A 13,584-nucleotide genomic window follows, 5' to 3' on the forward strand; every position below is an offset into this window, starting at 1 on the left:
AGCTCAGTGACAGGGACTGGTGGGTGGTGAACTCGTTTCAGTTCCTCTTTCCCCACATTGTGGTGGTCCCCCATCACAACGTTGTGTCGATGGCAAAGAAGGCGGCCACATCATCATCATCATCATCATCATCATCATCATCAGCAGCAGCAGCAGCAGCAGCAGCAGCAGCCAGTCTTTCTGGAGAGGGGTACGTGGGTTTACCGTTGGACTTGGGAGTCAGAACCGGACATTCTGAGTCAGCCTATCCCATCCGTTTCCAGTCGTTGTCAGACCTCGACACCTTCCGCAGCCGACATCCGGGTGCAAGATCATGAAGCCCTCACTAAAGTGACAGACCTGCTAACCCATCATCTGAAGCCCAGGAAGGAGGAGCCGACAGAGAGGGAGCTGTTCTGCAGCTGGCTGGGGAAACAGCTGCAGGATCTTCCCCAGGAGTCCTATGAGGGGATTCAGCGCAATTTCACCATGATCATCTGGCAGGAGTGGGACATGATCCGGAACAGGCCATCCACGAGCACAGCACCAACCCCCACCAACTCCAGACCCCAGGTCAACACTGATATGTCACCTGTGTCTCATAACATGCAGCCGTTCCAACCACCAGGCACCCAGTCCAACGTGCCACAGCAGGGACTAAGCACCTGGTCGGGGTGGTAGCCCCATTCCATCCAATGGCCGTGGACGGCTGTTGGACCCAAGGTGTGAGTTTGGGGATCGCATGATGCACAGTGGGTCCAACAGCAGATGCCGCCCTAGCAGCAGTCAACCACTAACCAGCCACAGCAACAGCTCCCGCTGGCCCCTCAACTCCACACACTGCAGCCCCTCCAGACCTCCTCGAGTCCTCCACTGGGGACATCTCCGTCCAGCTACAACCAGCCAAGAGCCACAACCAGCCAAGAGCCCCTAGCAGCCCATCCAAAGCACAGGCCAGTACACCGGCTCCAGCTCAGGACTCTTCCTCTGCAGCTTCACTTCTGCAGCATTGCGCGCCACTACTGCTCCCAGGAAGAACTGAACACCCCTGAGCCCATGAAGAACACAAGAAGGTCCTTTTCAGGACCAACACATTTCTAAAAGGATAACTTTGAAAGCAATGATATGAGATAAATAAATAAATAAAAAAAAAATCACAGCCCAAAACAAAACACACAAAAAAACAACATTGCCACACACTAACTGTATCCTAAACCTTTTTATTCCCTCAAACGATATTAGTAATAATTGACTAAGGAATTTCATCCGAATGCCCGTACTTTCCTTACCTTTAGAATATGTAACTCTGGATGTCTCTAATGGCAACTGAGTAATGATGGATTATTGAAACCAACAACACAAGACTCAAGTACAAACAACAAAACTTTATTATTATTAAGAACAACCGAAACAAGGACATATATACAAAAACAACACAAGTGGTCTTATTATCGAAGTACATGTACTCTATATCTTTTCGGGGCCAACACAGTGTGTCTGCTCAAGTACATACAGAAACTTTATTCCCTGCTTGGAATTATTCTCTATTGCGCTATCATTCTTTGCTGCCATGACACAAAACCAGCCTCACTATTGAAGTAAAGTTTTAGGTACTCTCGCTGTTTTTTTGCCAACACAGTATCTCTATTTGGTCCAACCACAGATGTTATGTCGTGCATATACGCATGTTGTCTCCAGGCTCCGGGCACAGTACTGTGGTCTTCTTCCTCCTTGTTGAAGTTATTGTCATGGGCACTAGGGTACCTCTCCCTCATGATGTGTAGACACACAGCCGCCTCCATAATACCCCTTACCACATCTGGTGTCTGCTGCATAGTTGTTAGAAGTATTCTCCACCTGTTTGCCAACATTCTGAAAGCATTCTCAACTACCCTCCTTGCTCTTGATATTCGGTAGTTGTAGACTAATTCTTCATCACTCAAGCCCCTGCTGGAATAGGGCTTCATAAGGTGTTCTGTCAGAGCAAAGGCATCTTCCCCCAGCATGTAATAAGGGCATGTCCCGCTCACCTTTAGGCAAGGGGTCTGGGTCAGGCAGACAGTCAGTCCCCTTCTCAATGCATTCTTTTAACTCTGATGCATTGTAGATCTGGGCATCTGACATATACCCATAACCACCCACATTTATCCACATTTGTAGTTTGCATCCCTCAGGGCTAGCAGAATGATGGAGAAGAACCCCTTGTAATTGTGGTACAAGCTGCCAGAGCTCGGAGGTTTTCTTATGGCAACATGCTTGCCATCAAGTGCTCCTACAGCATGTGGTAGATTCCACTTCATCTCAAAGTCTACACTTATCTCCTTCTATTCTTCTTTGGCGACAGGACATGGAATAATATCATGCTTGTAACTGTTCACTATGGCTTGGTACACTGCAGGAATGAACTTGCATATTGTATGGCGTGACACCCTTAAGTCATAGGATAGGGTGGCATAGCCATCTCCTGTTGCAAGGTGTCTCATTGTAACTGCTCATGCAAGCTTCAGTCCAGGTTCAAGACACTTTCGAAAGTTATTGTCATGTTTGCTTATTGCGGGCATTACTTTCACAAGGATTTCGTCAACCATTTGAGCAGGTATTCTCATGTAGTTGAAGAATGAACTGCTGTCTTCAAACCGGAGTTCTTCAAAGAGATTCTTATAGTGTAAATATTGCAGTCTCCTTTCGGGTTCCAACCAGGATTGAACCCATACTGAAGGCCTCTTGCTTTTCTTCTTACCAGCCATGTCATGCCATACAATATGTGGAATAGGGGTATACGCAACAGCAATACTTTCCAGTGTCCAGCAATATCACGGAGGGAGACAACAAACATGGGGGAATCGAACCCGGGTATTTATGTTCATCACAGACGGATGTTGTTTAGGGCACCTTGTTCTTACAGTTCAGACCCTTGGATTCAACTGAACCTTTACCAAAAGAAATACTATCAATGAACTTATAGGTATGGGTCACATTGTCATCAGTGAGGAAGTCGTAACCATTTAACCATTATATCTAATTTTAATCTTGCTAAGCTTCTCTAAGGTTTTGTTTTGTTTGTTTGTTTGTAGTATACCACTGCACTCAGCAATATTTACAGCTATCTGTTAACAATCATGCCTGGACCAGACAGTCCAGTGATCGACAGCATGAGCATCAATCTACCTAGTTGGGATATGATGGCATGTGTCAATCAAGGCTTTCATGACCGAATTCTAACCTGGACCTTCATGGGTTTGAGTTTCCTTCATCACGCCACTGATCCCTAACAGTCTAACATATACACTCTATTTAGATCAAAACATACTGATAAAAGATATATTCTGACCAAGAAAAACAAAGCATTAATTATGAAGAACAACAGCAAAGATTACTATCTCCAAAATATCCCTAGGAATGCCAAAACCATTGTTCTTAAGGAAGACGTTATTGCAGTCTGTGAAATAACCACTGAACAAATACATAGATACTGTATTGATTAAGCCTGCCACAAGTGTTTTTCATGACATTACGCTTATGGTATCTCCTTTCTTGTCTTCAGATAATGAACAGGGAGTGTTATCATTATTATGTATAGATACATTAGTTTCAGTTGGACTAACTGCTTCATTGTATTGAAGCAGCTGGCTCAGACTGCAGTCGTCTGATGGCTGCAAGACTGGAATTCAGTCCAGAAATGAAGTTATCTTATCCAAGATAAGCTATAAAACAAGAAAAATACATAACCAAAAGTGAAACATGAACAATGCTCAGTTCCAGTGTCTGAAAAAAATATATTTTCAAACTAGAACAAAAAGCTATTAAAATTAAAAAAGAGCCAAATTTATTGGAAAAGGGAACTGATCCAGAGCAATTTCCATGGACTGGTTGTTACTTTTGTTATTGTTTTTCTCACATGAGTACTGGATGATATCCCAGGATTCATAACTGGTTCGTGACCTCTGCTGTGCCACCTGCATGCACCATTTCTGCCCAGTCCCCGTGTCACCAGGTGCTGACCAGCTTGCAGCTTGGTTTCATAATTAGACTGTTGGCAAGAAAAATAAATTGCGCTGGATCAGTGGCTCTTTAAGGTTTCACCTTACAGAATGAGCTGAGAAAAGGTACAATTCAGAAACTCTGAGACTGGCTAAATTTCAAGAGAAGAGTGAGTGAGTGAGTGAGTTTGGTTTTAGCAATATTCCAGCAATATCACGGCGGGGGACACCAGAAAATGGGCCTCACACATTGTACCCATGTGGGGAATCGAACCCGGGTCTTAGGCGTGACGAGCGAACGCTTTACCCACAAGGCTACCCCACCGCCCCTTCAAGAGAAGAGGCATACAGATATGCTAAATAATTCCTGAGTTTGACTCCTTCTAATTATTTCTCTAAGATCTGGGAACTGGAGTTGGTGTTCAGATATCCCAGCAAGTAAATATGGTCAGGCCATCCCTCCCTACATCTTTTCAATGGGATGAGAGTGAATGTGAGTGGATTTAAGTTCAATGTGTTGAAGGTGGAAAAAAAGACCCAATTATCTCTTACTTAGTGGTTAGAGAGCTTGCTTGTAAAACTGAAGCTCCGGGTTTGATTCTCCACATGAGTACAATATGTGAAGCCCATTTCTGGTGTCCTCCACCCTGATATTGCTGGTATATTGTTAAAAAAAGTGGAGTAAAACTAAACTCAATCTCTTGCTTTTTGGAAGAGCTGACTGAAGAGGACCATGTGATCAAACTACTTGGATATGTGAGAGTGACTGAATGGGATGACATGGACAATCATTTATTGTCATTAAGTCCCCGGCTTCCAGGTCTAGTGAGTGAGATTACTTTTATCTGCACTAAGCAATATTCCAGCTCATTGGCAGTAGTCTGTAAATAACCGAGTCTAGACCAGACAATCAAGTGCTCAACATATCAACATGAACATCAATCTAGGCCACTGGGATATAATGACAAGTGTTAATCAAGTCACCGAGATTGACCACCTGATCCTGTTCGTCGCCTCTTAGGACCAGCATAGTTGCCTTTCATGGCAAACATGGATTGCTGAAGACCTATGCTTACCTGGATCTTCACAGGTCTTCCAGGTCTAGAGACAAATATGTGATTGAGTATGTATTTTACACCACTTTTCGATATATTCCAGTAATGTCACAGTAAGGGACACCAGAATTGCAGAAATGAGCTTCCCACTGTGTACCCATATTTGAATCAAAACTAGGCACTCTAGACTGATTACATGAGTGAGTGAGTGGGTAGGGTCTGTGGGGGGAAGAGTGAGTGAGTGAGTGAGTTTGTGAGTTATATAAACTAACCACTGTTTTAAACAAATGAGTCACTTCCTCAGGATTGTCACAAGTCTCAAACTAATGTACTTGCGGCTACCACCTATTCTCATGTCTAACAACAGATCTGGATGTTTTGGAACCTACTGATTCCAGGAATACTCACTGAAGGTTCCAAGAGAAGTCTGTACTCAATGTATCAAGTCATACACAAGAAAAGATGTGAAAAAAAAATAACATTTAATGCATTTTTTTAGTAACAAGTTCAGAAAATGTTGGTCCTGACTGTCACAGGACAAGATGTAACACACAACATGTTCATTGTATTCATCTGTCAATATATAAACACAAAGCTAACACCACATCTCAAATCAGACGCTTAGTTCTGACTCGAAATATGAATAATAAAGAATGTACCTGCATGTTTTGTTTTAAAAAAAAAGAAGCAAAATATCATTTTCAGACATACTTAACAAACGTTTTGTTTTTACTGAACTACTCAGCTTTTTGACAGTTCCATCTGTAAGACAAACATTACCTTTATTTCGGAAAACTGAATTTGTTTGAGAGACAACTTAAAAATAATGATGTGCCATAGTGACACACGTTCTGATATAAAAAGGATCAGGATTGCTGAACCAAGATCACTACATGAGATCACTACTTCAGATTCAAAAGACCCGTGAAGGTCCCGGGGTAGAATAGGCCTTCAGCAACCCATGCTTGCCATAAAAGGCGACTCAGCTTGTCGTAAGAGGCGACTAACGGGATCGGGTGGTCAGGCTTGCTGACTTGGTTGACACATGTCATCGGTTCCCAATTGCGCAGATCAATGCTCATGTTGTTGATCACTGGATTGTCTGGTCCAGACTCGATTATTTAAAGACCGCCGCCATATAGCTGTAATATTGCTGAGTGCGGCGTAAAACTAAACTCACTCACTCACTCAGATTCAAAAACCCATAACCAACTCATCACAGCTTGGGAAGAGAACACAATGCTGCACCAACCAGAGAGGCTCCTCAGATCACTGGACTACATGTCACACTCACACTTTGGCATGGACAGTCCAAGGTCTATGATAAGGAATGTGAATCCATTCACTGGTCACAGATTGGCATTTTTTTTAATCTAGAGGGTCATTGGAACACAGATCAGGGTGTTCATTATCACATAATCAATAGTGCCAGTCTACTCGGACACTTTCCCACAAATATTGTTAGTTATTGGCCACGCTGACAATCATGGTGTACAGTACTTCGTTGTCATGCTGTTCAGCATTGTGAGGGTCAATGACAACCATCCTTCGTGATGACATCTTCATCTGTCTTTCAACCTCCAAGAAACCCTTATCCCCTGACAGTATTGTGAATGGTATGTGCTTTGGTAGTCGCTCGTCCATCTTCCCTACCTGTGAATTTATGGAAACAAGATAGAATGTCTACTTCATGGACATATCATCTGATAACTTTTCTCAATTAGCTTTAAAATTGTTCAAATCTTTGAAGAGCATTTAGAAGTGGCATACATAAGAAAAGCAAGCTTTATGGATGTCATAAGCTTTGTGATTAACATGTTTTGGATGGAAGAAGCAAGCATACACTTCGAAATGTTGGTGATGAAGATGTAAGCATACATTCTGAAATGTAGCTGATGAAGGAGGTATCATATACTCAAAAACATTGTGCTATTCACAATAAAGCAGTTGACATCAATAAATCTTGCTGTTCTCTTGAAATGCCCCCTTTTTAAAATTTTATTTTCTATTTTTTTTTTTTGTGGAGTGGGGTGGGATTTTTTCAGCTTTATGCATATCATGGGTGTATCAGGACCATCTTAAAGCCAGGCTGAAATATCTACTCCACATGATAGCAAAAACTAGAGAAGCATTTCCAAAAGGTGAAAATCCTACAGTGACCACATTATCTATATACAGCAAAGGTCAAAGCTAAAATTTCATTATTTACCACAAACACTTCCGCTCCCAACATATCTCAGTATGTATTACAATATAAGTACCACATCTGCAATACATTGCAACACAATTTATATGCCACATCCAGCCACGATTTGCAGTTTATATCACTATTGCTAAGAAAATGATTTCTTTTTGGTATGACCCTGAAACTGTTTCCCCTCCATTTAAGTTATCTTCATGTATGTATCAACTTACAAAGTTAAAAAGTACCCTCAAACCCTATCCCAGTAATGTGTGGTTATGTCAGATTAAAAGAATTCTAAATAACTCTGGCTTAACCTATGTTTTTGAAAACCCTAGTTCTGTGTCCAGACACTGGCTTGTCTCAGTTGTTGAATCAACACTAAAAGATCAAATTATATAAACATTGTACTTCGATAATGTTAGACAAACCTATATTAAAGACTAACAGTAAATAGCCAAATCTCATAAATCATAAAACCTTTTGTCCACCTGTAAGTACTCTATCATAAAATCATTATTAAACAGTAAACAGACTGTAAATGAAACTGTTAAACTGTACCATATTTACCCAACTGATCACATACTGCATATTAAATATTCATACTGAAAACTCTTCCTGTACCGTCGATGGCGGCTTGTTGGAATAAAGAGATTGAAACTGAAATTGATAATACTCTGTCATGACAAAAATGAAATATAGCATGTATACATAGTATAGTAATATCCCGTAATATCCGGCCAGTTTGATTTTAGCAGCATTCCAGCCACACCACTGGAAGGGACACCAGAAATAGGCTTCAGACACTATACCAATGTGGGGAATGCTTTACCATTAGGCTACCCCACCAACCCTCGCAATATGAGAAAATGGCATGTCACTAACGTGTAACACGAAAGATGGATGGTCTTTAACCTTTCTTGAGTAGTACGCTTTATTCCAACATTTGTGCAGGTTTTAACAAGGACTGAAGATACTCACTGTGAGACATATTGCGAAATCTGCTGCATCCTTACTCGTACCACACTGCTCATGGATGTGTAGACAGTGGTTTTTCACCAGTCCCTTGTATATCATATTCCTTCAGAAACAGAAACAGTGATAAAGCAGCAGCCCAACACAAAAATCCTTTATCATGGAGGCAGGTAAAATATGATATCCTCTAACACTGTTGTGAGCAGTGAAGAAATAGAGAATTCTGAACCACACAATCCAGTGATTCTCCTTATGAACAATAATGAATGTATGATGGCAAGCTTGAGAAATGTGCCCCCTTTCCAAACTTGTGAACCGTGCATCCTCTCCAAAATGAGCTTCTAGTGTCAGTGAGATGAAGTGAACAACTGTTCAAAGCAAAGAGAACTCTGAAAAAATTGCTCAAAGCAATGAGAATTCGGATATATGGCAATGTTATTATTTAGAAGGTGTGCAACAAGTGAGATAGATTTGTGTCTGCGCTAAACACTTCTTTAATGCAAGCATTCGTATGATTGACACATGATTTAGGCTCATTTGACTGTCCATTTGATTTGCTTACTGAAGACATGATAACTACTATATATCATACAGGCAGTGAAACCCGAGAAACTCCAATGATGATATAATTCTGGACCAACCTTACAAACCAACTCCTAACAAAGGGTAACAAGATTGATGTATCTTACTGACACTTTTTGAAGTTGTTTGTTGAAGACTTGTTTTGCTGTGCTACAAATAGAACTGAAAAAATAATTATCTATAAGCCAAAAACTTACTTGTTTGGTGGAACCCATCGCTGCTTCCCTCCATAGAAACCCCATACAAAGCTCTTCTCTGGCAGATTGCGAGGAAGTTTCTTGAAGAAACCACCCCAATTGTCCAGATCTACAAACAGAACCAGATTCATCTCTTCCAAATTCTTAGGATACGCTTCAAAAGATCTGGAAGGGTTGACAGCATTAGGTCTGTTTGTTGGTGCCTGAGATTTGGATGTATCTGCCTGAGACCTTCGTCCATCACCAATGGTTGACTGCTTGGTTGATGACTGAGGACAGACCACTTGGCCTTGTTCACGAAATGTTAACAGATGAACAGGGTCAGTCTTGACAGGATGGTCTGATGAAGATGAAGATGTTGATGATGAGCTGGACTGACCTTGCCTGACTGGCAAGTTACAAGTGAATGGAGAGAGCCATTTAGTTGAAGCACCTGAGGGTTTGCTAGACGAGTGTTCCGTACGAGCTAATGAGGCAACATAATCTGCTGAAAGCTTTTCTTTCAAAGCAGCCTGCTGAGATGACTGAAGATGTTCTACTTTTGATAAACAAGATTGTTGCTCATTTGGTTTCAGTTTATCGTTCCCATTGTTGTCTTTGCAGAACATGGTATAATTTTCAACCGAAATTTCACATTCATTTTTCTCACTGGTCAAAATTGTTCTTTTTCGTTTCTTTGAATTTCTTCTTTTCTTTGAATTTTTTCTTTTCTTTGAACTTTTAGCATTTGATGATGACTTTGCATTCATTTTACGCCTTTTACATGCTGATGCAGTCAGGTTTAAGAACTCATCCTCACTGGAACTGGATATATCAATTACAAAGGACCTCTTTCTCCCACTACCAAGAACAGAATCACTTTCTTCTGAAGATGTTGATGCAAGATGTCCAGTATCAGCACCTTCAGGAGTAGAAGATACATACGTACTAAGATGAATGTCCACATCTGCTGTCACAGAAGCAGAATCATGATGCGGAGTTTCCTCATCACCTGAAGAAGAAGATCCCGATGCAATGGAATGAATTTCCACATGTCCTTGAGAAGTTCCTGCCAGTCCTGAAGTAGAAGGTTCTGGTTGAGAAGGTGGGGGTCCCTGACTAATTTGATGAGTTACACCTGGTCCTTCTGCAGACAATGTCTGCCCACTAGGATTCATTTGCAGGGTATGGCCACAACGAAGTACAAACTCATTGAAGGATTTACAGCTGAGGTTGATGCTGACTCCCTGCATGCCAGTTGTACAATTGTGGATACCATCAGGTGGTGGGGTATGTAGGATCTGTAGACAGGTATCACAGGTACTGTCCCCAAGGTATTCCGCAAATATTTCTGCCTGTAAACAGGTTTTGTGAGAATGGTTAATATGACATTTGTTAAGGAATACTTAATATCAGATTTGTAGGGAGGCAACAGATTGAGAGAGAGAGAGAGAGAGAGAGAGAGAGAGAGAGAGAGAGAGCAAAGAGGGAAAATAGGAGATTGTGTTAAGTGGAAAAGAAGTGAAAAGAAACAAAACATCATAAAGGTTTGTGTAACTACTTTGAGAAGTATTTGGAAGTTGTAGTACTAAGGTGGGATAACAATTTATGAATGAACAACTTCTTTACCACAGTATTAGCAATCTTTCAGTGTAGGTTCTAAGACTTATTAGAGTTGTGATACACCGAAACAACCTAACCACTAAAGACATATTCACTGAAACATTGCTCCAGTTGTAATATTAAAGCTGTTCATCTACAGTGGAAGCTGTCAAAACCGGCATCTGTCCGATCTGCCAAGTTGTCAACACCAGCATAAAATCTCAGTCTCGCCCATGACTTGTTCATTTATTATCAGCTCTACAAACTGGATTATTTCTTCAGTTCCGATGAGTGCCAATTTAGACAGCTTCTACTGTATATATTCTTATCCTTCCATAGTTTTGTCAAATATATCTATAATTAATATGTATACAATTGACTGAAATGTTCTTACCAGGTTACTAGAAGCTGATGATGTGAACATGTGCATTTCCTCTGTCTCTCGCTGGTGCTGTTCTAGCTCCTGCTGACTTTCCACCACCACCTGACATTCCACACAGGTCAAGGTGAAGGTTGGACACCTGGCCTTCACCTTCTGGATGAAGTCCAATGCCAATTCTTGTGTCACTGGTACAGTCCTTGGACATGATGATGGATTGCTGTTGAGGTCATCTGGAAATATCAGGTTTTTTATCATTTAATGGATTGATACTGATATTAGTGATAAGGGAGAAAAGCCTAGTGTTTACCACTTAATTGAATGAATGGTGAAACCCAGGAGTGCCAATATTGTGTTGTTAAACCCTAGAATCAATTGGGATGAACTAAGATATTACCTAGTGATTATCTATTACTGGCATGTCTAAGGGTACAAGTCAAGAACAGCAAACTGTTGACTGTTTGACCCTCAATGACTGGATCATCTACACCCCCATAGTTTGACATATCTGAGAGAGGTGGATGCAAGAAGCAAGGCTGAAGCAGCACTATTGGCAATGTGAGCTTGAGCAGCCTTAGGGTAGTTCTAGGTTGTGTTTGGGATAGTTTGGGTAGAACTTGGATGGGCTTGTGGCAGAAGTGGGTTCAAAGTGTCCTTTGAGTGACTTGAGATTTAAGCTGAGAGTGTAAATGGTCAAAATGAAGTGGCAACATGTATGGTGTGGCTAGCACATTCGTACGAGAGGTAAAGGTATCTATTTGACTGGGTGAACAAAATAGCTCAAAGAACATCACCACATTTGCAAAATTTTGCAGCAAGCCTGGATCCACTTGCACAAACCTCCCTCAGTGCTACGACAGCTGTTAACCTATGTTATTATATGAGAGTTGCGTTTGCTTTGTGCAAGTGGAAAAATCCCCTCTTGACTTGAACACCACTGTCTATCCAAACTCTTCCCAGAATGACTGGGAGTCATTATAGTCTCACCACTGAAAGGGTAGGCCACCTCGAAGTGGTGGAGCTCCTCCATGTGGTTGTGACAGCGCATCTTCTCCGGGAAGAAGAGCAGGCACTGTGGACACATGTAGGCACACACTGGCAGCGGGGAGGAGAGACTCAGATGGTCTGACATCACCATGTGCTCTTGACATTCGATCTTTCGCTGAAAACAGTAATGGAGTCCTAATCATATGGTCAAGGTTTTTGCATTATAGACACAAAACCTGATTCTCTTAAGCAGATTATGGAGGGTACACCAGTACCGTGAATACTGGAAAACCTTTAAAAATGACTTTTTTTCTGTTAGCAATCAAGTTAGAGCCATACAATCCAGCGAGTGACGTCCAAGTCTGACCCACGAAACTGACTCATACAAGAGGCATATGTTGCTGTGCATCCTTTCTTACAAAGCATCATCACATGGTTCTTATTCATGGAAATATTCACCTGGAAACTTTCTCCACACTTTGGGCACAAAAACCCCAGAGGATGATGTGGCAGGCAGCCATTGGGCATCTGCAGCAGGGGATTGCAGGGGGAATGTTCAAAATCACGTTCATGCATTTCATGATCCTGCTGACTTGTGAACTTGACTTGACATCCAATGATTGAACAAGTTTCCGAGTAGTCATTGGCATTGTTGGAGGTATTCAGTGATGGAGGTGATGCAAGTCGCTGGGAACGCCTATTACTCCTGTCTACAGTTTCAATTTGTTGCAGCACTTGACGCTGGCGCGCAGTCATCAGCGGTCGCTGTCTACCTGAAATAGAATTAAGAAAATAGTCAATTCATGTAGTGAGTGAGTTTAACTTAATGTCACTTTAAACAGTACTTCAGCCAGAAAACAACTTGTAAGTTTGATGTGGAGCAAGGTATGAAGTTGTGCAGATCTTCAAACCAAGAACATAACTGATGTGAGTCTTGGATTCAAAGACATGATCACAGGTTTCAGGAATACTTTTGTTTTTTGTTGCTGAATGTCACACTAAACAATATTCAAGTCATATGATACCCATCTAAATAATGAAGCTTTGTATCTTCACAGATCTCCACAAAGGAGTTTTTGCATTAAGTCAAGTTCAAGATGGTCTTACAAAACCTTCAGACAGATATGGACAAATTATTTTATCATTTGAAGAAAATTTCTTTTCACTAACTAAAACTTTCCCAAGCCAGCTCTTGTTCATCTGCACTTGATAAGAAATGAGAATAATTGAACATCTAAACAAACACCCAACAACAGAGGCTAAAGGCCATCCATGAATTGGAGCAGAGGGTGAATGATACAAAAAGAGAGGGCCAAAAACTTTGTTTATACTGCATTTCCACTCAACTGTCGTTCATGAGAGAGGCTGTGCAAACCATGAGATAGAATTCACTTTTCTTATTATGAATGAGGGAAACGAACATGTAGACAAACACACAAACACAAGACCAAACTCAAAAATATGTCTGTTGAATTCAAACTGTGGGACTAACACAGAATAATGTGTGTAGAACTCACCGTTTCTCTTGGCCCAGGATTCAGCCACATGCCGTGCTTGTTGTAGCTCATATGGAGACGACGCACTGAGCTTTAGATACAAGGAGTGAGCTTTCTCAGCTTCTTGTCTGTTCCTCATACGATTGATCTGTAGAAAAAAAATGCATAATCATCGGGGCTTCCATGAAAAC

General features: G+C 41.3%; 1 protein-coding gene across 2 annotated transcripts in view; it reads right to left on the minus strand.

The window, feature by feature from the left end:
- Positions 1-5,477: 5,477 nt before the first annotated feature.
- Positions 5,478-13,584, minus strand: part of LOC137290782 (E3 SUMO-protein ligase ZNF451-like) — a 30,454-nt gene continuing 22,347 nt past the window's right edge. For both annotated transcript variants that reach the window (XM_067821904.1, XM_067821906.1), the window contains exons 4-10: positions 13,415-13,541; positions 12,357-12,670; positions 11,898-12,072; positions 10,926-11,143; positions 8,951-10,284; positions 8,178-8,277; positions 5,478-6,667 (exon numbers count right to left, since the gene is read on the minus strand). In XM_067821904.1, coding sequence (XP_067678005.1) covers positions 6,476-6,667; positions 8,178-8,277; positions 8,951-10,284; positions 10,926-11,143; positions 11,898-12,072; positions 12,357-12,670; positions 13,415-13,541 — 2,460 coding nt within the window. In that variant the 3' untranslated portion in view covers positions 5,478-6,475. The remainder of the gene's footprint in view (positions 6,668-8,177; positions 8,278-8,950; positions 10,285-10,925; positions 11,144-11,897; positions 12,073-12,356; positions 12,671-13,414; positions 13,542-13,584) is intronic.

This window comes from Haliotis asinina, chromosome 7, assembly GCF_037392515.1.
Source record: "Haliotis asinina isolate JCU_RB_2024 chromosome 7, JCU_Hal_asi_v2, whole genome shotgun sequence".
In the NCBI taxonomy this organism is placed as follows: Eukaryota; Metazoa; Mollusca; class Gastropoda; order Lepetellida; family Haliotidae; genus Haliotis; species Haliotis asinina.